This window comes from Mixophyes fleayi, chromosome 6 (genome assembly GCF_038048845.1).
Source record: "Mixophyes fleayi isolate aMixFle1 chromosome 6, aMixFle1.hap1, whole genome shotgun sequence".
NCBI lineage: Eukaryota > Metazoa > Chordata > Amphibia > Anura > Limnodynastidae > Mixophyes > Mixophyes fleayi.
In genome coordinates, this window is record NC_134407.1 from 137,636,671 (window position 1) to 137,660,072 (window position 23,402).

A 23,402-nucleotide genomic window follows, 5' to 3' on the forward strand; every position below is an offset into this window, starting at 1 on the left:
GAGCCACTAAGAGACTGCAGCCTGCAAGACCTTGCCCCCAAATTGGGTCTCTTCTGGTCCCCACCGAATGGATTTTGTAAATGATAGTGAAGGTGCATGGAGGTCTTCTCCCCGTCCATTAACATCAAAGTAGACAATGTCAGGTGTATGATCACCTCATTCGCGTCCTGAGACAAAGCATGATTAGAAGGTATCAGGGATTTGATTCTGATCCCCTGATCTGATAGACTGATCCCTGTAGCCCAAATAAAAACCATGACCCTCGCTATTACCTTTATAAACACCCTTTATAGCCACAAATTGGAAGTGTTGTTCGTCCAAGGCCACAAATCACAGGAACCTATGATGTTTCCTGGCAAATTGATATGAAGGTAGGCTTCCTGGATGCCCCTTCTAAGCAGAGTCTAAATGTCCTCATAAACCCACAAACTGAAACGTCTTTTTGGGAACCACAATGAGTACCCATTGAAACGTTCCTCTGCTGGCATTAAACTTTAAACTACCATCTGAAAAATTAGATCCTCAAGAGCTTGGTACTGGGTGAAATGCCATTCAGGGCTTTGAGGAAAATTTTGACTGGAAATCTCTGTTTGGAGAAAACTGAACCATACTCCTCAGGAGGACGTCAGGGATGGGAGATAGGAGGGTATGTTGTTAAAGCAGATATGGAGCCTTGTACCATGGACTTATTATTAACATTTATTTATATATTGGCAGCATATTCTGTAGAACTTTAAAATGAGACTGGGTATTAACAGATAGACAAAGAGGTAAGAGGGTCCTGCCAGGGGTAAATCTAGAATATTATTTTACGGGGGGCAATTTAGGGGGGCGATTTAGTCCCTGTCCCCTTTTTGACAGCTAAGGCTGCCTGCGGCTGCACACTATGTGCAGGTCTGTTCGGCAGAGACAGGCAGAGAGAGTATGCTGCCCGGCCACTTTGATTGTGTTTAAACCACAATCAGAGCAGCCGGGCAGGACTCTCTGTCTGTCTGCAGCAAGCCCCTGCTTAGGGGGGGGGGGATTGCCCTGATGGGCTCCCCCTCCTGGATCTGCCAGTGAGTCCTGCTCTATATTTTACTAGTATTAGCACCAGCCCAGAGACTGCCCTTGTACAGGGAAAGTATCCTGGTGAACCCTGTGAGTTTCTGCTTCAGTGGACATTTTCAAAATAGCCCCACCAGACACCACATAAAATGAGTACCCCACTCTTAACAATAAAACCCACCCCAAATATTATAAAAACACCCTCCACACACACAACATTAATCACCCCATGTCACTAATTTATCAAAGCTAATGGAGGCAGCTACATGTAGAGAGGAGAGGGCTAGAGGAGGAGAAGTAGGAAAAGAGGGGATGACTGAGATGGAGAAGAGAGGTGGGGGATGGGACGACTGTAAAGGAAGGCAGGTGGCATTGGTGGCTGGTCCTGGGGGAAGGGTACAGTAATGGCGAACTGCACAGACCAGGGCATTTGGGTCATCAGTGCCGTAAGAGTAGTTGGGATTGTGGGGCATCTGGCGCAAAATTTGGTGATGGAGGTCGTGAGGGAAAGTTATGGGGATGGAGAGATTGGTGTGTTAGATTATGGGGATTGTGTGGGTTTTAACATAGTGGGACCAGATAAATATTACCTGGTGTGTTCTAGGGGATAGTGTGTTGTGTTGTTGGTCCCTTGGTGTATATAGACAGCATGCAACTGTAAAAACCTATGTGCAATCACAGAAATGCAGGTGATAATTCAGATAAGATATGATCGTAATTATACATATAAAATACAGATAAAAAGTAACTGATTGTCTTGCTCATACAACACGCTGAGATTGGGGTAAACTGTATTGCTAAGAACTGAAAATTGTCAGAGTCTTAAAAATGATGTGAAGTAATATTGATGAACAGTAATGACATGTACTATAAATGAAAGATCAAAATGTAAAATAAAAACAAGAGCAAAAAAGATAAATATAATAATCAAATATAAAGATACAAATAAAATGGAAATAGCATTACAATGAACATATAAATACAGAAAAAATTGACTTAAGAGCAATATGACAAAAAGAATTAGACTGTAGAATATCAGCTGCCTTAGATGGGGTAAGTGATGCTAGGTAAAATTGAAGTATTACAGGGTAAGACACAGATGGGGTATAAAGAAATAAAAATACCTGGATTGTGTGTTGTAAGGATGGTTGGGGGATATAATTCCTGTGTGTAGGTGCATCTCTTGTGACTGTTGTAGAGATGCAGTTTCTTTATCCTGAGCTGCAAAAATCGTTATTGTGTCAGCTTGAAGCAGATTTACATAAAGATTGTGGTGGATGGGATGATGCTAAAGTGCAGTTTTATTAACATTAAAATGACAATAAATACTTACATAGTGGTGTTAGAAGTTCTGTTTATAAAGGTCACGCAGTTGCTGCTCCTGTGTTCAATGCCACCCCCACAAGGAATCCATCTGCATGTGTGCCTGCTTACTTCCTGGTTACTGCCTTGTACGGAAGCCTAGTGGTGACAAAAAAGCCTTCTTACTGCCTCGGGGGGCGGGCTTCTTGAGCAGCCCGGGCCCCGTAAAACAGTACCTCCGGTACCCCCCTGACGTTGGCTCTGGCGATGAGCCAAAAATATAGAGAAAACAGCTATTTTCTCAAGAGAATGGCCATCACAACTGTTCTTTTAATTTATCAAGGGGTTAAAGCAGGATAAATCTCCTGCCTTAACCTGTCTAACACTAATCACCACAGTCCCTATAGACTTCTATGGGGACTGCGATGTGACCCAATTTAACAAGTGGTTAAAAGCTTTGCGATGGCGTTATCTTACCTTTTTAATGGAGTCCTATGGACCACGTCGCCACCGGAGTAGTGGTTCTCTGTCCAGCGCCTGGGTTCCATCGCAATGTGCATGAGCAACCTTAGACCTGCATGCGCAGTAGCCACTAGGGTCAGATCCTCCATTCGCCGGCAGAGTTATGCTTTTAGTTCGTTTAGATGGGGGGAGCTTGGTGAGCCCTGGCTTGATAAATTCAAGTAGCAGGACATTTTATATGCATCAATATAAAATTAATCTTACTGTCACCCACAGATCACCAATGTTAAATACACCACTATGAATTGATTAAATACAGTGGGAAACCAGAATCTGATGAATAGTTCTCTTTTAATTTACAAATCATCGTATTATAAATTGCGGTATGGAAACCATATATGGTTTTTATGTACTTGCAGATGTGATAATAGCAAGTATACACTCTCTAAAGAGAAAAATATATATTTCCTTCCCTTTTTTCCCCAGTAGTGCCTTTAGAATCTATTATCCTGAAAAAATTGTCATATATGAGCAATGAATTGTGTGAACAAGGTTCTCTAAATGATCCTGTATAAGAAGTAAATTCCGTCTGATTGCTCAGCTCACACAGACTTCTCCATTCCATGTTCAGATCACAACATTAACAAATGGAAGATAGAGAAGCAGGAAACAAAAAGTTTCCCAGGGCCAGATTCAAGCGAGTGTTACAAGCCTCTCTTCACACTCCAAGGCTACTGGGGTTCTACAAACATTTTAGTGCAGACTAGAAAGGGTGGTAATAGTAACAATGTAAGGTATTAAATGTTATTTCTTTTGAGTGAAGAGATATTTTCATCCTTGTTTTTGTATAGGCAGTCAGTGGAGTGTTGACACTTTACATTTAAGGGAATAGAATTTAGTATTCATGTATTGAAAGACTGTTTCTTAAGATGCACATTTTATTTCACCCATGTGAAACATATACGACATACTTGCCAACTCTCCCGGAATGTCCGGGAGACTCCCGCATTTTGTGAGAGTCTCCCGGACTCCCGGGCGAGTGTGGCAATCTCCCGAATTCTGCCCACTTCACTAGGAAGTGCCCCACTTCCTAGTGAAGTGGGCAGAATTAGATCCCAAACGCCGCGATTCCCGGTGAATCGCGGCGTTTGGCCCCGCCCCCGCTGTCAAATGACGCAATTTGCGTCATGACGTCACAGGGGGCGGGGCCGAAATGACGCGATTTCGGCCACCCCGCCCCTTCACGCCCCCCTCCACTGGCTGGCTCCCGGAAGGGAGCTGAAGAAAGTAGGTAAGTATGATATACGAAACATGTACCAGCATGTATCCTGATTATTCCTCCACCTTCTAAATATATAGCATTCTTATGACTTTGTTTCTGTACCTCCTATAGATATGATTAGACATTATTCAACTACAGTAACATTACAACCAAATGTACTCCCTACTGCCACACTAACTTGCTACTCCCAAGCCACACCGACTACTATTTCCATGTCTATGACTCCTATAATTCAATTTAAAAACTAGGACACCTATGTGACCTATGTGACCTAAATTCCTATCAGGTATTAAAATTCACCTTTTGGGTGCCAAATAAAGTACAGTGGTTATAACAGCCTAGACTTATCCTGTTGGCTTGTACCCATCAAGCGGTCAAGTTATGGTAAAATAAGCAATAAGAGCTAGAGACTGCTAGTGGAAAAAAGTGTACTGTCCAGGGAAAACATGGACACATGGGAACTCTATCCATATCATATTTACATGATATCACATATCAAAGTCAGCATTTACTCCCAACTCACAACCACCTAATATTTCACAGACATTATATAATAAGAGGTGGACATCCGGGGGTAAATGTATTAATGTGCAGATTTTGCAAGTCTGCAATATTTGACGACTTTAAAGGGAAAATTTAAAATGGCAATGGCTTTAACAGCAAGTTTCTGATTTTTACCCATTCTGTGAGACCATTGTACTTTGTTGAAAAAAGGAATAAAAAATTTGATTGATGCAGTGTGAAAGGGGTTAAGAAACTCTTGGACCTCTGATGCCTCTATGAACATGCCTACTGTGACTTGTGGTTAAATCTGTGTACTCTCAACGGCCTTCTTCTTCAGCTCGGTAATGCAAATAAACATTGTGGACATTAAGGAGGTGGGCAGAAACCAGATAATATTTATTTTTTATTATCATTGGGTCCGCAGTATTACTATAATACCAGCAGTACCCTGGAGCCGATGGGACCACAAGAGCTGCTAAGCGTGGGGCCCTGTGCAGTGGCACAACCTAAAAGTCAACCCTGGTCACCGTACTTGTATGTCAGACTGGCTTGCAAAATCAATCAAGACTCACAATCCAATCATGCCTTCAAACAGTCAAATAGTCTGAAAGGGGTTTGTTCTTGAAAATATGGATGTGGCTGGTAGGATCTGAGAGTTGTATTGGCAGATATGGGTCTGGTTTGAGTGAATCATGCGAGGGCCTATAGTGTCTCCATTTTGCTTTTTAAAATGTTGGTAGGAATGCTTACAATCCTCTACGGAATCCAGTTCAAGAGGGCATGGGATAATATAGGAAAGTACAATGGGTTGTTTTCAAATCCTCTAGATTCCTGGAGGCTGTTATTGCTGATGTGCCTTTATGTACGGAATTTCAAAATGTAACCAGAAAAGAAAGTCAATTCTTGTTAATTATATATGAATTATTTACATTATACAGATTGTTTGGAGAACATTTATGAAAATTGTTGCACAAGAAAAAGATACTATAAACCACACCAATCAAAAAAGTAATTTCTTTAGTACAGGCTAGAATAAAAAAGGAAACTTACGGTTTGCTTTTTTTGTCTTACAAACTCCAGTACAACATCGGTTTTAATATGCCTTCTATTAGTGATGATGGGATGCCTGAAGCAGGTTAATGTGCTCAGTCTGGATATTCTTATATATTCTAAAACTTAGAGCTCCCTCTGCTGCTTATTTCCCCAAATTGTTATTTTTTTAGGACTGTCTTCAGTGAACAGCTTTCTGCCTACATTTTTAATATATATATATATATATATATATATATATATGCCCACACAGACACACGTACACATATACTATTCCTTGCAAGCCTTCTACGCACAAAACATAGATGCTGTCTCATATACACAAGAAGATAGAATAGTGTCTAGACAGTGTTGTTAATAGGTATGTTCCAGTTAAAACCTAATTACATACAAATGCAAATTAAATTAAATACAAAAATGGAAATCTGTTTTCCAGTAGGTGCACAAATGGAATTGTCAAGTAAGTAATGCAAATACATGGCCATGACCAGGGGCTGGCTGGCAGACTTTAGCCTGGGGGGGCAAACACTCAGCACTGGCCCATAAGTAGCGGCCCATCCTTAAAGGGTGGTATTTGGTACAATATATATTTATCAATATAAAAAGAGGCTATTTTAGTGTTGCTTAAACCAGCAATGCTTTATTATTTTAAATGATACATCTTAAATAATGAAAACAAATAATGCAACAAAAACAAGCCTCACTTTATATTGCATTTTATTTATTTATTTATTTATGTATTTATTTATTGATATATTTCTTTTTTTTTCATACCTGGCTGATTATAATGGGGTATATATCATATTACAGCAATATATTATATAATGTTCTATTACAATACTGAACACAAGTGCTGATTTATCAAAATTAATCAAAATTACTTTAAAAACCAGAAGTTTTTGCCAGCAAAAGGCTTGTTTTTGCTCTCCCTAATAGGGTTATTATTTGTTTTAGGGTTAACCTAAATAAAATAATACGAGGTATGGTACTGGTAGGAGGAGCAGAGCACTAGGTTTCAATCTGACACCCTGGCCCAGAACTGAATTAAGGCTCTTGGGTGGCACATGGGATTATAGACATTGTCTTTCATTGTCTTTCCTCCGCCCAGACTCCCATCCCACGATGACCTCTCTATTGTCGTCAACAACACCACCATCTCCTCTGTCACCCAACTTCGCTGCCTGGGTGTCACCCTCGACTCCTCTCTCTGTTTTGCCCCCCACATTCATTCCCTTGCCCAAGCCTGTCGCTTCCAACTACGCAACATCGCCCGCATCTGTCCTTTTCTGTCTCAGGATGCCACCAAAACTATCATCCACGCACTCATCATCTCCCGCCTTGATTATTGTAACCTCCTCCTCACTGGCCTCCCCCACTCCCGTCTCTCCCCCCTCCACTCTATACTTAATGCGGCCGCAAGACTCATCTTCCTCTCACGCTGCTCCTCCTCTACCTCCCCTTTCTGCCTTGCCTTACACTGGCTCCCCTTCCCCTACAGGTTCCTTTTCAAACTCCTTGTCACTCACCGGACGGTTAGTGCCTCTGGTTTGGGACATGGGTCTCTCTCTCTCTTGCCGGCGCCTGTTCTGCGCCGCGGCCGTCCGCCATCTTGACCAAGGATGACTCCGAGGTGTTTCCGGTTTCTACTCGTGCTCTCTGTTTGCTGTGGAATATACCTGCGCCTGGACAAGCCTTCTCTCCGTATCGTGGGTCAACTTGCCAGCCGCAGACCACTCCACGCTACCTTGTTACATACCTGCACCTGGACAAGCCTTCTCTCCATATCGTGGTACAACTTGCCAGCCGCAGACCACTCCACGCTACCTTGTTACATACCTGCACCTGGACAAGCCTTCTCTCCATATCAGTGGTACAACTTGCTAGTCGCAGACCATTCTACGCTACCTGGTAACATACCTGCACCTGGACAAGTCGTCTCTCCATATCAGTGGTACAACTTGCTAGTCGCAGACCACTCTACGCTACCTGGTAACATACCTGCACCCGGACAAGTTGTCTCTCCACATCAGTGGTACAACTTGCTAGCCGCAGACCACTTCACTCTACCTTGTAACATACCTGCACCCGGACAAGTCTTCTCTCCACATCAGTGGTGAGACTTACCGGTCACAGACCGCTCCACGCTATCTAGTATTATACCAGCATCTGCACAAGTCTTTACATTTACCAGCGGGAACATATGTCAGGAGCAGCTTACCCTACTATTTTGCATGGTACCTGTTATTAGGACTAAAGCCTATAGTGCCTCTGAAGTATAGCTGCGAGTCGCTGACTCTCCTGCTGTGTTATTGATTGGTCCTTTCATAGACTTTATCCAGGTGTCATATTTTAGTCTGCTGTATGCTACCTGTGTGCTAATGCACTTTGGAACTTTCTCCTCCTTTTATTACTGCTCATCAGTCTCCCGTGTTACCATTGTTTCCATTGTTCAGAGACTCTGCATTTATATCATTGACATTTTCTTTCCTATTCAGTGGTACAGTTCCGTATATTCACCACACTTCCCAGAGGGCCGCGACCTGCACAGTGGCAGACGCTAAAACCATACTCCCTTGCGGGAGTTCCTGGAGAAGACCAGCCACTGTGTTAGACTCCGCGCCTCTGGTAAAGTGAAATTTCACCTGGTGAATTCTGGGTTAAACTCCTAGTGCCCGTGACAGTAAGAACAGGCCATGACAGACCCAGGATTGGAACCAACAGCTAAGGACATGTTTCAGCACCTGGTTACTCGGATTGAACAACAAGATGTTCGTCAGCAACAATTACTTCAATGTTTCCAGTCTCTAGTCTCTCGGGGAGAGCCTGTGCAAAATGTATCTTCTACTGTTAATCCTCCTGTGTCTTCTTCGCTCCCAGTGCCATCCCAGACGTCTACTGCTTCTACTCTACACCTGCCTACTCCTTCAAAATTTGATGGAGACCCGAAAGCTTGCAGGGGCTTTCTCAATCAGTGCTCCATTCATTTCGAGCTTCAACCTCAAAATTTCCCTACTCATCGCTCTAAAGCGGCCTATCTAACTTCTTTGTTTTCTGGACAGGCCCTGGCATGGGCCTCCCCTCTGTGGGAAAGAGATGACCCTCTATTGGAGGATAGTGCCATGTTTATTTCTACTTTCCGAAGAATTTTTGATGAACCTGGTCGTGTTATTTCTGCTGCCTCTAGCATTCTTCGATTACGCCAAGGATCTCGTTCAGTAGCACAGTATGTAATTCAATTCCGCACACTTGCCTCTGAACTCCAATGGAACAATGAGGCGTTGATCGCTGCCTTCTGGCAGAGTCTTGCTGACAAGATTAAAGACGTAGTGGCCTCACAAGAGTTACCTTCTTCTTTGGATGCTTTGATATCTGTGTGTAACCGAGTGGACATGAGATTCCGAGTAAGAAATTCTGAAAGGGAGTCTTCATCTAAAATACCTGTCCGCTTGGCATCCCGAGTTCGTCATCCCTCACCACCAATAGAACCCATGGAGGTGGGACGTTCTAGATTGACTCCAGAGGAGAGGGAACGACGGTTAAAGAATAAACTCTGTATCTATTGTGCTGATTCTAATCATATGCTGAACTCTTGTCCTAAAAAGTCGGGAAACGCGAGGCCCTAACCTGTTCTGGAGAGGTAAGGTTGGAGTCCCTGGAATCCTCTCCATGTCATATGGATTCTAAAATTTGTTTGTTTGCTGTCACTGTTTCTACTTCCACTAGGTCTTTTACAACTCAAGCACTTCTGGACTCTGGAGCCGCTGGAAGTTTTATTTCAAGTTCCCTAGTGTGTCAGTGGTCCTTACCAGTGATTCCTTTAAAAACAGCTATTGCCGTCATGGCCATAGAATGTTCACGAATTATCAATGAAATTATTACTCAACGTACTATTCCTTTAACCCTTCAAATCGGGGTCCTACACCGAGAGCAAATTTCTTTTTTGATTCTCCCTGTTACCACCAGTCCTATTGTACTTGGCCTTCTGTGGCTTTAACTCCATTCTCCACAAATTGATTGGAACATTCCACAAGTTATTTCCTGGGGTCCAGCTTGTCATCATAGATGTCTGACTCAAGTTGTTCCCGTGAAAATAAATAAATCCTCTATAGCACCTTGTTTGCCTGGTCTTCCTCCACAGTATGCTTCATTTGCTGATGTATTTGATAAAGCCCAGTCAGAACATCTTCCGCCTCATCGGGCTTGGGATTGTCCAATAGACTTACAATCTGGTAAGAATCCTCCAAGGGGTCGTGTTTACCTTCTCTCGTTACCAGAGACTCAAGCGATGTCCGACTATGTCAAGGAAAATCTCCATCGTGGGTTTATTTGGCCGTCCATTTCCCCCCGCTGGTGCCGGTTTCTTTTTCGTTAAGAAGAAGGACGTTCATTAAGGCCTTGTATAGATTATCGAGGTCTCAATACCATAACCATCAAAAATCGTTACCCTATTCCATTAATTGCTGAACTTTTTGACCGCATCAAGGGAGCTCGGATATTCACCAAGCTGGATCTTCGTGGTGCTTACAACTTAATTTGGATTAAGGCCGGAGATGAATGGAAGACAGCTTTTAACACCAGAGATGGACACTATGAATATCTTGTCATGCCATTTGGGTTATGTAATGCCCCAGCTGTCTTCCAGGGATTTGTGAATGAGATTTTCCGGGACTTGTTATATGTTTGTGTCGTTGTCTACCTAGACGACATATTGATATTTTCTCAAGATATTTCATCTCATCGACAGCATGTGGCAGAGGTTCTTTCTAGACTTCGGAGAAATTTACTATTTTGTAAGTTGGAGAAATGTTCCTTTGAATTATCCCAGATTACTTTCTTAGGATATATTGTGTCTGGAGTAGGCCTAGAAATGGATCTGGAGAAAGTGAATGCAGTTTTACATTGGCCCCAGCCAACTACACTCAGAGCTATTCAACGCTTTTTAGGATTTGCTAACAATTATCGACGTTTCATTCAAGGATTTTCTTCCATTGTCTCTTCTTTAGTGGCTCTTACCCGTAAGGGTGCTAATACCAAGCAATGGCCTCCTGAGGCTCTTCAAGCACTTCAGTTCCTCAAGAAGGCGTTCTCAACTGCTCCTATTCTTCGACAACCTGATGTGACTCTTCCATTCTTCCTGGAGGTGGATGCCTCTAATGTTGGACTAGGGGCCATTCTATCTCAGAGATCGGTACAAAAGAAATTCCATCCTTGTGCTTTTTTTCTCGAAGTCTATTACCTGCTGAGAAGAATTATACTATCGGGGATAAGGAGCTATTGGCCATTAAAGTGGCTTTGGAGGAATGGAGATACCTGCTGGAGGGTGCTCGTCACCCCTTGACTATATTTACTGACCACAAAAATCTTCTCTATCTGCAGTCAGCTCAATGTTTGAACCCCCGACAAGCAAGATGGTCACTTTTTTTCTCTCGCTTTGATTTAATTATAACCTTCAAACCTGCTTCCAAGAATAAAAAAGCGGATGCATTGTCTCGAGCGGTTGCTCCTTCCTCCGATATTGAAGATTGTTTTGATCGTCCTATACTTGATCCTAAATGTGTGAGTTTAGCTGCTTCTTTCACCAATGTTCTACAGTTTGGAAAAACCTTTGTGCCACCACTTCTTTGAAAGAAGATTCTGTCATGGTATCATTCCTCTCGTTTTGCTGGGCATTCTGGAGTACGAAAAACATTAGAGATTCTCTCTCGGAGTTACTGGTGGCCATCTATTAGGAAAGATGTCAAGGAGTTTGTGGCCGCTTGTGATGTTTGTTCCCAATTTAAGTCTTCCCGTAGAACACCGGCGGGATTACTTCAACCACTACCTATTCCTTCCAAACCATGGACCCATATAAGTATGGATTTTGTTACTGATCTTCCTCCCAGCAAAAAATGTAATACCATTTGGGTGGTAGTCAATAGATTCTCTAAGATGGCTCATTTCGTCCCTTTGATAGGGTTACCTTCTTCCTCTACATTGGCTGATCATTTTATCAAAGAAATATTTTGAATTCATGGATGTCCGTCTGAAATTGTTTCGGATAGAGGAGTACAGTTTGTCTTCAGATTTTGGCCGAGCCCTTTGCAAGACCTTAGGTATTCGATTGTTATTATCATCCTCATACCATCCTCAATCGAATGGACAGACCGAGAGAGTCAACCACGACCTAGAGACTTTCATTAGAATTTTTTCTTCAGCCAATCAGGACAATTGGGTAGACTTGCTTCCATGGGCTGAATTTGCTTATAATAACATGTATCATGAATCATCTTTTAAAACACCATTCTTTGTGGTATACGGTCACCATCCGTCTCTCCCAGAATTTCTTTCCCTCCCTCCCACCCAAGTTCCTGCTGTTAATGTATTATGTCAAAAGTTTAAATCCATTTTGGCTCAGGTTTAATCCTCTCTGAAGAAGGCATCTTCGTGATATAAATTCTTTGCTGATAAAAAGAGGCGAGCAATTCCAGCACTCAAAATTGGAGATCGTGTATGGCTCTCTACCAAGAATATTCGCCTGAAGGTTCCTTCTATGAAGTTTGCTCCACGTTTTATTGGTCCATATAAAATCATTCAGGTGATAAATCCTGTTTGTTTTAAGCTGTTATTGCCTAAGAACCTTCGTATCTCCAACTCTTTCCACGTTTCAATACTCAAGCCTCTTATCATCAACCGATTTTCTGTTTCTTCTTCAGCACCTCGCCCAGTTCAAGTTCAACAAGAGGAGGAGTTTGAGATTACTCATATACTTGATTCTAACATTTCTAGAGGATTTCTTCATTTTTTGGTGCATTGGAAAGGCTTTGGTCCGGAGGAGTGCTCTTGGATCCGTGCAGATGACCTTAATGCTCCAGCACTTCTAAAAAAGTTTTATACCAAATATCCGGGCAAACCCGGTTCCAAGTGTTCTGTGCCCACCTTTAAACGGGGGGGTACTGTCCCTCACCGGACGGTTAGTGCCTCTGGTTTGGGACATGGGTCTCTCTCTCTCTTGCCGGCGCCTGTTCTGTGCCGCGGCCGTCCGCCATCTTGACCAAGGATTGCGCATGTGCAGAAACCACGGACTGTTAAAACCTTGCTCATAGTCTCATTGGTCAATCAATCACCTCTCACTACTTAAGGCACCTGTTACTCTATTACCGTTGCCTGTTCTTGGTTCTCATTCCCTTGTGACTCCGAGGTGTTTCCGGTTTCTACTCGTGCTCTCTGTTTGCTGTGGAATATACCTGCGCCTGGACAAGCCTTCTCTCCGTATCGTGGTACAACTTGCCAGCTGCAGACCACTCCACGCTACCTTGTTACATACCATCACCTGGACAAGCCTTCTCTCCATATCAGTGGTACAACTTGCTAGTCGCAGACCACTCTACGCTACCTGGTAACATACCTGCACCTGGACAAGTCGTCTCTCCACATCAGTGGTACAACTTGCTAGCCGCAGACCACTTCACGCTATCTTGTAACATACCTGCACCCGGACAAGTCTTCTCTCCATATCAGTGGTACAACTTGCCAGCCGCAGACCACTCTACGCTACCTGTTAATATACCTGCACCTGGATAAGTCTTCTCTCCACATCAGTGGTGAGACTTACCGATCACAGATCGCTCTACGCTATCTAGTATTATACCAGCATCTGCACAAGTATTTACATTTACCAGCGGGAACATATGTCAGGAGCAGCTTACCCTACTATTTTGCATAGTACCTGTTATTAGGAATAAAGCCTATAGTGCCTCTGAAGTATAGCTGCGAGTCGCTGACTCTCCTGCTGCATTATTGATTGGTCCTTCCATAGACTTTATCCAGTTGTCATATATTGGTCTGCTGTATGCTACCTGTGTGCTAATGCACTTTGGAACTTTCTCCTCCTTTTATTACTGCTCATCAGTCTCCCGTGTTACCATTGTTTCCATTGTTCAGAGACTCTGCATTTATATCATTGACATTCCCTTTCCTATTCGTGACACTCCTCACCACCCCTTACAAGGCTCTCTTAAACTCTACTGCCCTTTATATCTCTAACCTCCTCTCCATTCACACTCCTGCCCGCTCCCTGCGCTCGGCCAACAACCGCCGCCTCTCCTCCACCCTTATCACCTCTTCCCACTCCAGAATCCAAGACTTTTCCCGTGCAGCCCCCCTTCTCTGGAACGACCTGCCTCGTTCCATCCGTCTCTCTCCTACTCTGTGCTCATTCAAACGTGCACTCAAAACTCACCTCTTCCTCAAAGCCTACCAACCATCTACTTAACCCCATCTCCTCCCTTTAGCTCATCCTACCTTCTCTCCTCTTGCCTCAACTGGCTCCTCTTGTGCCTGGTCTGTTTACCCTCCCTTAGGATGTAAGCTCGTATGAGCAGGGCCCCCTCTCCTCCTGTCTCCATACCTGTTCTTTAGCTCCGTCTTTACTGCATATGACTAGCCGGAGTTTCTGAAGTATTGGTACTTTTTGTTCATTGTTCTGTATGGTTTCACCCTGTATAGTCTACTGTTAGTACTGTGTGCGGCGCTGCGGATACCTTGTGGCGCCTAACAAATAAATGATAATAATAACAATAATAATAGACAGGGGGGCCCTATAATGTAACATGGTTATCATTTTAGAGAACTATATAGGCAATACTGTGCACTACTGTTAGGTGCACACAGCTCTGCCTTTACAAGCAGTACAGTGTGAAGTGGGACATACCTCCCAACTGTCCTTTGTAGTAGGATCAAATCCTGACTAGGCGAGAAAGTCACCCAAATTTGGGTCTGCCCCACCATATTCAGGATAGTCTCCTACAAGCTCTTGTCACTTTCACCACCTGTGGCTGTTGGTGTCTTTAGCTCAGTTGCTGCTTGTCTGGATCCTTGGAGGCCCTATTTGGTAAAAAAAAAATGGGTACATGAAATTTACTTCAACCATCCCAATATTCAGGGCTGGACTGACCATCTGGCACTTCTGGCACTTGCCAGCAGGGCCGATGGCTAAATGGGCCGATCCGGCTGGTGCCCGCCCCAGCAACATACTCCCGGCAGTATTTTTTTTTACCCCAATCAGGCGGCACACAAGGGACCGGAAACCGCGCTCTGGCTCTGGACTGGGAAGATTGACAAGTAGGCTGGTTCCTGCCCCGGGACCATCATACAGCGCTTGGCAGCGGAACATACAGATCGGTTTCTCCTTCTGTGCCCGTCCTTTTCTCTCCATGACAACACTTGCTTCCCCTCCATAGAATGAAGCTGAGCATGCCCTGCCGTGGATCGGAAGAGTGCCTGAGTTGAGTACATAACAGAGCTTTCTGTTTATGTCTTTATGTCATGTGTGTGGTATAATCTTAAGTGGAGACATTACTGCGGCATAGTATAAACTGGGGCACTGCTGGGGCATAATATGAACTTGGGGCAGTATTGTGTGGCATAACTGGGAAACAATGTGGCATAATTGGATCTGGAGATGCTCAGGCTCCCCGAGAACCGAACATACCCAAACTTAGCAGATCCGAGTACCAAGCCGAGTCGTCTCAGTACTTTCGCGCTTTTTCGGAAATGAAAACGAGGCAAAACGTCATTGTTACATCATTGGATCTCGCGAGTTTTGGATTCTATAAGGACCACCCTACACGGCGATCCAGCACCATTTCACAGAGGGACACAGAAGGGGGGTAGCACAGTATGTAGAGCAGTTGGACAGCAACATAGGTAGAATAGAGAGAGGAGGGGGTAGCAGTGTTCTTCAAAATCTACAGTGACATTCAGGAGAGCTCCATTGCTAATTGTCATTGCTGAAATAGAATTAATAGGGAAAGCTTGGTCTTCTAAATCTGCTGTCCCATAATGTACAGTGTTATATAGGTAACACACAAAGAGGAGAGCTCCATTGCTTCATTGCTAATTGTCATTGCTGAAATAGAATTAATAGGGCAGACTTGGTCTTATAAATCTGCAGTCCTATAATGTACATTGGTATATAGGTAACACACAAAGTGGAGAGCTCCATTGCTAATTGTCATTGCTAAAATAGAATTAATAGGGCAGGCTTGGTCTTCAAAATCTGCAGTCCCATAATGTACAGTGTTATATAGGTAACACACAAAGAGGAGGAGAGCTCCAATGCTAATTGTCATTGCTGAAATACAAATACTTGGGCTGGCAGTCTTTTCTTCTGAATTTGCAGTCAAATTGTTCGGTGTTATATAGATTACACATAAAGAGGAGAGCTCCATTGCTCCATTCATCATCATCGTCATCATCATCATCATTTATTTATATAGCTCCAACATATTCCGTAGCCCTTTACAATTGGGGACAAATACAGTAATAAACAAACTGGGTAAAACATACAAAGAGGTGAGAAGGCCCTGCTCGCAAGCTTACAATCTATGGGACAATGGGAGTTTGATACATGAGGTTAAGTCTACATTTTGCATTTCGGTCCAGCCAGACTGCAAAGGTAATAGTGATTCACAAACTTTTCAAGTTTACAGTGTAAATGATTAGAACGTAAACGTGATAGGACCTATTTCACATGCAGACAGTGGGAGGGCAAATCAGGAGAGAATATTAGAATGTCGTCTAGGTAAGCAACAACGGAGATGTAGAGGAGGTCTTGGAAAATCTTGTTGATAAACGACTGAAAAACTGCAGGGGCATTGCAAAGGCCGAAGGGCATGACAAGGTATTCAAAGTGTCCTTCTCGAGTACAGAAAGCAGTCTTCCAATCGTCTCCTGGTCGTATGCGTATGAGGTTATAACCCCCACGCAGATCCAACTTTGTATAGATCTTAGATCCACTGATCCTGTCAAAGAGTTCAGAGATAAGCGGCAGACCTGTTCTTGATGGTGATGGCATTCAGTCGCCGGTAATCAATACCAGGCCGTAAGGTCCTATCTTTTTTTTTGACAAAAAAGAAACCCGCAACTGCGGGAGATGTAGACTTCCTGATGAAGCCTCGCTGGAGATTCTCAGAGATGTAAGTGGACATTGCCAAATTCTCAGGAAGAGATAATGGGTAGATTCTGCCTTTAGGAAGCGGTTTGTCTGGCAGTAACTCGATGGCGCAGTCCCAGGGGCGGTGAGGAGGAAGACTCTCAGCAGCGGTCTTGCAGAACACATCTTGGAAAGAGATGTAGGGGGAAGGCAAGTCAACCTGAGGAGACAACAGGCGACAAGGAAGAGAGGGTTGTCTGGGTTTTACTCCTGAAAGGCAGGACTTAAAGCATCGGGAGCCCCATGATGTAACCATTGCACGATTCCAATCGAACTAGGGGGAATGAAGCTTGAGCCAAGGTAATCCTACAATAGCAGAATTCACAGACCGAGGGAGTACCAGGAACTCTATATCTTCAGAATGTAGCACCCCTACCATCAGCCGAATAGCAGAGGAGATGTGGGAAACGGAACCGTTGTAAATTCGATTTCCATCCACAGCAGTGAGGAAGAGCTGCTGAGGCAATTTTCGGGTAGATAATTGGAGTTTCGATGCCAGTGTGGCAGAGATTAAATTCCCGGCAGAGCCGCAATCCACAAAGGCTGAGATCTCATAGGGGCCGACAGGAGTATCCAGAGAGATGGGCATAAGGCAATCAGAACCAGAATTGGAATAGGGAGTGGTCCTAAATCGGCCTCCCTGTCACCAACTAGGAGGGGGCGTTTCCCGGTCTCTTGATGCAAGAGGATAGAACATGACCAGGTTCCCCGCAATACAGGCAATGATTTTTCTTGAAGTATCCCTGCTGTTCTTCAGGGGATAACTGGGAACGGCCAATCTTGGGAAGAGGTCACAGAAGCTTGAAGGGACTCAAGTTGTACAGCGACTCCTTGGATGGATTGGAGCAGCTGCTCCTTTTCGGACTCCTGTTCCTCTACTCTGTGAGCAAGATGGAGAAGTAGGTCCCGGGCAAACGGTTCACCTGGCGTTTCTGTAGACATGGGCAAACGGTTCACCTGGCGTTTCTGTAGACATGGGCCAGAGCAAACTGTCACGATATAGGAATGCGACACCTGCGGATATTGACACTGCTACACTAGGAGGCGCAGAGTCTAACACGCCGCTGGTCTTCTCCATGGACCCCCACAAGGAAGTTTGGATTTCGCGGAAAACGACATGCAGGTCTCGGCCCTCCCAGGAAGCTATCCGCGAGATGGCGGTGAGAATCGTGGTCGTACAGGCTGAGGTCAGGAATCGTGCGGGCAAATGAAGTACAAAATCAGGAAACAGAGTAGTCAGCAAGCCAGGGGGTCAATCCAGAGAATACGGCACAAAACCAGAGGGGTATCCCAATCAAGGTCAGGGAGAGCTGGGTCGGTACACAGATTATCAGTCAGGATTCTTAGGAACATAAGTAGTGCTGGAGACTAGTAAACTAGTTGCTCTGGCACCCGAATAGTGTCAGAGCTGGAAATATATAGTGGGAGGACCGCCGTCAGGAAGTCAGGGCGCGCACGTGCCCTGACGGTGGCCGGAAGGAGCGTCCCATTGTTAGCAACGGGGCGCTTCAGCAGGGAAGAAAGACGTCCGTCCCCGGCCAGCAAGGATGCGCGGGAACGGCGTCTGACAGTGCCCTTCTGGCCTGGGCACCTTGTCAGGAAGTATGGGGCTAGGTAAGAGCGGGTTAAGCCTGTTGACACTTTCGCAAAAATGTTTAGGTTGTTGTTAAGGAGGATATTGGTCAATAGTTTGTATAATCAACGGGATAAAGTTATTTTGCTGATAAAGTTATTTTTACTTTGGTGGTATCAGGATGAAAATAATTCCCTCTAAGATACTATTAAAGGTAATTTTTAAATGGGGAATTATGGTGGGTTTTTAATGTGACATGGGATATCCGTCAGGCCCTGAGGAAGGCTGTTGATCTCTTCCTCTTTGATTTCTGCTCTAAGGAGAGAATTCAATTTCTATTACGTTGATAAGATAATTTTAAGCCAGATTTCTGCTCACGGCTCCCTGAGGCAATCGCAGGATAAATTACGCATGCATACACTTACACTTACACATTCACTTGTACATTGTTCATTTTTATAATAGTTCCAACCAACAGTCGTTTATGAACAAATGTTATTGAATTTATAGTTATATATGATAATAGTAAGAAGCACTTTATTGAGATCTAAGGTTCAGGTTACAGGAAACATATTATGTTTGGTGTCATTCTAATCCCCTATTTATCCTTAGTGATTCAGTTCCATCGGCTATGAGATCGCACCTTGTGTTTGCTAGTTATGGTATATAGGGAATTAGTGATCAGAATGGTATTGTTTGTATAATGTAAATAGACCAGTTTGAAATAGGTTTCGGCGGGAAGATTAGTATGCGTCTGACCCCCACCCTTAGAGAGCTGACCCCCACCCTTGGAGGGTGTCGTTTGAACTGACCTTTGAACTACACTATACTGGACTGTCCTGGAGCCTGAGCCTATGAAAACATGCCAAGTCATTTGTATTGTATTTACTGTAACACCAAATGTATATATATATTGATCTCTGGAATCAGCATACAGTCTCTGACCACAGACTTCAGGATTGAATTACTGTAAGCTGGACCTAGCACTGCACAGCGTATGTATTGGCTGTACTTATGTATTTAATTGTTATTCTTTTGCTTTTGCTAATAAATCGCTTTGTGAGTTGGAACCACACAAATCGCATAGACAATGATTATTGGTAAACGACAAAATAACTTTAATAGCGGCCAATTGTATTCCCCCGAGTTTGTTGGATGTTACAGCATCTATTTTCGTTAGTTTGCTAGAGGTTAGGTAGTTACGAAATTCTGTTGGACATCTCATCATTGTTTGTTTCAAATTTTTTTATGTTATTTAATCATTTATAATAATTCTTAAAGTTTTTACTTTTTTCTCGGGTCACACTGGGGTGGCCCTTTCTCATCTTTATTGGATTGAATGGAGTGGAAAGTTCTTTGCACCTTAATTTTGTATGCAAAGATAGTTACAGCTTTTTTTCTCTTTTCGTAAAAATGCTGACTAAGCCAACAAAGGGATTTTTCTGTTTTTTCTGTACAGAATATTATTAAGTTCTCCCTGCAGCCAAGAGTTTCTGGTAATTTTTCTTTGAAGTTGTCTGCTTATTGAGTGTTTTGAGTGATTGAACTGATTGATTGTGAGGTATTCTAAGCATTGTTTTTTGTTTATTTTGGTAGGTGGCATAACTGATCCTACCTCTGATTAATTCTCTGAAGCGATAGAAAATCTAGTCATCAGGGAAATTTTAATACATAGACTCCTTGGTCTCTTTGTAAGTATCCGTCTTTCCTCCATTCTCATGTAAAAATCAGAACATGGGAGAGAAGGGAGGCAAAAAAAACTACCACGTGCACTTGGCCTTAGTAAAATTTAATAAGGAAAATCAATCTGGCAGTAAAGTAGTGACAGTCTGGTTGATGGAATTCCGTCTGATTAATGGGGAGTTACAACGGGAAATGATGTGCATGTAATGTATTAGTGTTTTAGTAGTGTCATTAGTGAGGTATGTGAGTAATATATTTGACTTGGTGTTAACATTAGTTTACAATGTCTTGAATGTGGGAGTGAAAGCTAGGACAGGATTGAATACATGACAGTGTGCTGTAGGATGTGCATGCAGAAGAAAGTAGAGTATTAAAGAGGGCAGGTAGCTGGGCGAGTAAACGAAAGAAGAAGAGAGACTTTAGCCACAGTCATAGCGTCGAATAAGGAGAGGATTGTTCTTACCAATTAAGAACATTTAAACAAAGCAATCCTCAGGCACATATTTAACAACACCCTAGGAAACATATTGTTAAATAGGTAATGTATTAATAGAATCATATCAGTGTTAAAAATTAAGCAATTAATATTTGGACGCAATGGGGCCGATTCAATTCGGCCACGTTATTCTAGGAATAAGGCGGCACTAATAGTATTACCGTTAATACGGTAATTTTAACCCAGATTTTTGCTCTTGTCCCCAAGGGCTGCAAGCAAAAGTCCTGGTTAAAATTACTGTACTAACGGTAATACTGTGCACTATTACTGTAGTAACGGTAATAGTGTGTAATAGTTATTCCTAGAATAACGTGGCCAAATTGAATTGGCCCTGTGACGATTATGTAGTATATCTAATGTCTGATTGTTATTTTGTGTTGAATTCATGTATGACAATGCATATTGTATGTAACCTTGTAATGTAATCTTAACATGTGCTTTGCTAGATGACATGAGTCTAAACTGCAAGTGTCAATAATCTGTTAAAATTAGCTAGAACAGGGAGAGATAGGCATATTTGAGGAGTTTGAAGCCCAAAGTTGTAAACCATCTAGCCAAGCAGAATGAGCAGAGGTGAGAACTCAAGGTCCTGTGAACATTCCCGATCTCAGGACATCTCTAGCTCACTTCGAAAGCCCTGTGACATGTGGGAGATCAATCTGTCCTTATTGATTTAAGTGTGAAACATTAATAAGTGGTTTTGGTGAACGTAAGGACACCATAATAAATCCTTTGTGGTGGCAGAAACGGTGTATTCATTGCTAAGTGACTAAGGTGATGCCAGTCACGGCCAGCTGTTTGGATTGCTGTATCTGGGACAGACTGGGCGTTCGTGACAGGCCCCCATATATTTCTTATTTCAAATGACACTTGTTCCTTCCTATTCAGAAATATAATAGTTTCATTTTCTAACCTTCAGTATCTTGCGTGTGGTCTTACCTGCATCGCATGTGGGTACATATGGCATATATGCAGAGCCCAGACTTTTCCCACTGTATAGAACAACACAGGGTGTCCCTGCTGAAAAGCATACAGAAGATGGAGGGTCAGAGTCCTGGAGTACAAGGTATTATACAGGAGCCTGTTACCAGGTAAGAGAAACAAAAGTATTATTATCTCATCTGCTTTTTTACATTTTCTGATACCAGAAGTCAGCAAAGTACTGTGCAAAACTGCAAGTTTGCAGTGCAAATTAGATATTTAACTTAGATTCAGGAGGGAAAGACGGCACATAAACAGGGGCATTTCCAGCAGGTGACCACAGAGAATCTTTTTCTCCTTGTAAACGCATGTTCTTTGCAAGTGAAGGGGACCAGGTCTACATACTTTTTGAATGCAGCTCATTTTGCACTTTTCAGGCACACACATTATATGGAAAAGAGCATTTCTAGGTGCAATTTAACCAAATTATTGAAATATTCATATGTACAGTAGACACATGTAATAAAAACAGTCCTGATGTCCCTTCACTCTGATTTCTGCTATAAATCAGGCTAAACTGAGCAGCATTTTGGGAGAAAAATTTAAACGTTTAAAAGAAGGGGAGGTCTACAAGTGTTAGTAGGTTGGAAATTGTAGTGATGTTTTTACTGTTTTCACCCTGCTTATTTTCAGCTGCACCTCCAATCCAGCGAAAGGTTACACAAGTCACGTTCATTTGAGCAGTTCCAAAATCCAGAATGTGTGCACGCTCCTTGTTATGGGCAGTGTGGACAATAAGGTCTATGTGAAGTTCGTATGTTCTCCCCGTGTTTGCATGGGTTTCCTCCGGGTACTCCAGTTTCCTCCCACAATCCAAAAACATACTAGTAGGTTAATTGGATGATATCAAATTGACCCTAGTCTGTGTGTGTGTGTGTGTGTGTGTGTGTGTGTGTGTGTGTGTGTGTGTGTCATAATATAGGAATGCAGCAACCTGCGGATATTGGCACTGCTAGACTATGAGGCGCGGAGTCTAACACGCAACTGGTCTTCACCAGAGATGCCCGCAAGGGAGTTTGGGTTTCGCTGCAAACGACGTGCAGGTCGCGGCCTTCCAATGAAGCTATCCGCGAGATGGCGATGAGAATCGTGGTCGTACAGGCTGGGGTCAGGAACCGTGAGGCAAATTAAGTACCAAATCAGGAAACAGAGAGTAGTCAGCAAGCCAAGGGTCAAACCAGAGAATACAGCACAAATCCAGAGGGGTATCCAAAACAAGGTCAGGGAAAGACGGGTCGGTACACAGAATATCAAACAGGAGGCTATGGAACATAGGAGTGCTGGAGGCTAGTAAACTAGTTGCTCTGGCATCCTAATGGTGCCAGAGCAAGCAATAAATAGTAGGAAGTCAGCCCTCATTAGTTGGCAGTGGTGCAGCGGTCAGACGCGCAGACCGCCGACAGGAAGTCAGAGTGCGCGTACCGTTGCCGTGGCTAAAGTCCACGCATGCGCACTGACGGCGGACGTAAGGAGCGTCCCGTTGCCTCAGCGGAGGAGAAAGACGTCCGTTCCAAGCCAGCGAGGAGGCGCGGGGACGGCCTCTGACAGTGTGTCATTCATATGACTGCGAGTAAGACTTCATCCTGAGTCATGTCACTCAAGAGCTTTAAATAGCCATCACTGATGTCAGATGGAACAGGCTTCTCTTTGCTGTTATATAGGAAGGAAATGTTGCTACTAAGAAGAGCTATTTCAATACATTTGGGATATCAGAAACTACTGGTAGCTGAATAATAGATCTTTGTGACACACAATTAAATTATAACTATATTCCTGTTTGAACATCAATAGTTATCTGTCCATCTATAAGAGGATGATATTATATTTTCCCTTCCAGGGACATGAACTATTAGATTCTTTAAACTTATAGTAATGTTGAAGCTATAATTTCTTTATATCTGTCATTCAGACCTATACAACAAGTGACTAATTTTTTGAGCTTTATTTGAGCAAATCAGATTATGGACATAAATATAATTGATAGGGCACAGCAGTCTAATACTACAATTTTAAAATCACTTTTGCACTATTTTTGTGCTATAACGCCCCA

The 23,402-nt window shown here is 43.2% G+C and overlaps 1 protein-coding gene across 7 annotated transcripts in view; it reads left to right on the forward strand.

Annotated features, from left to right (window-relative positions):
• The window catches only part of SPO11 (SPO11 initiator of meiotic double strand breaks), a 101,545-nt gene that overhangs the window by 39,675 nt on the left and 38,468 nt on the right, over positions 1-23,402 (forward strand). For all 7 annotated transcript variants that reach the window (XM_075176491.1, XM_075176493.1, XM_075176495.1 and 4 more), the window contains 2 exons: positions 19,789-19,883; positions 21,291-21,462. In XM_075176491.1, coding sequence (XP_075032592.1) covers positions 21,320-21,462 — 143 coding nt within the window. In that variant the 5' untranslated portion in view covers positions 19,789-19,883; positions 21,291-21,319. The remainder of the gene's footprint in view (positions 1-19,788; positions 19,884-21,290; positions 21,463-23,402) is intronic.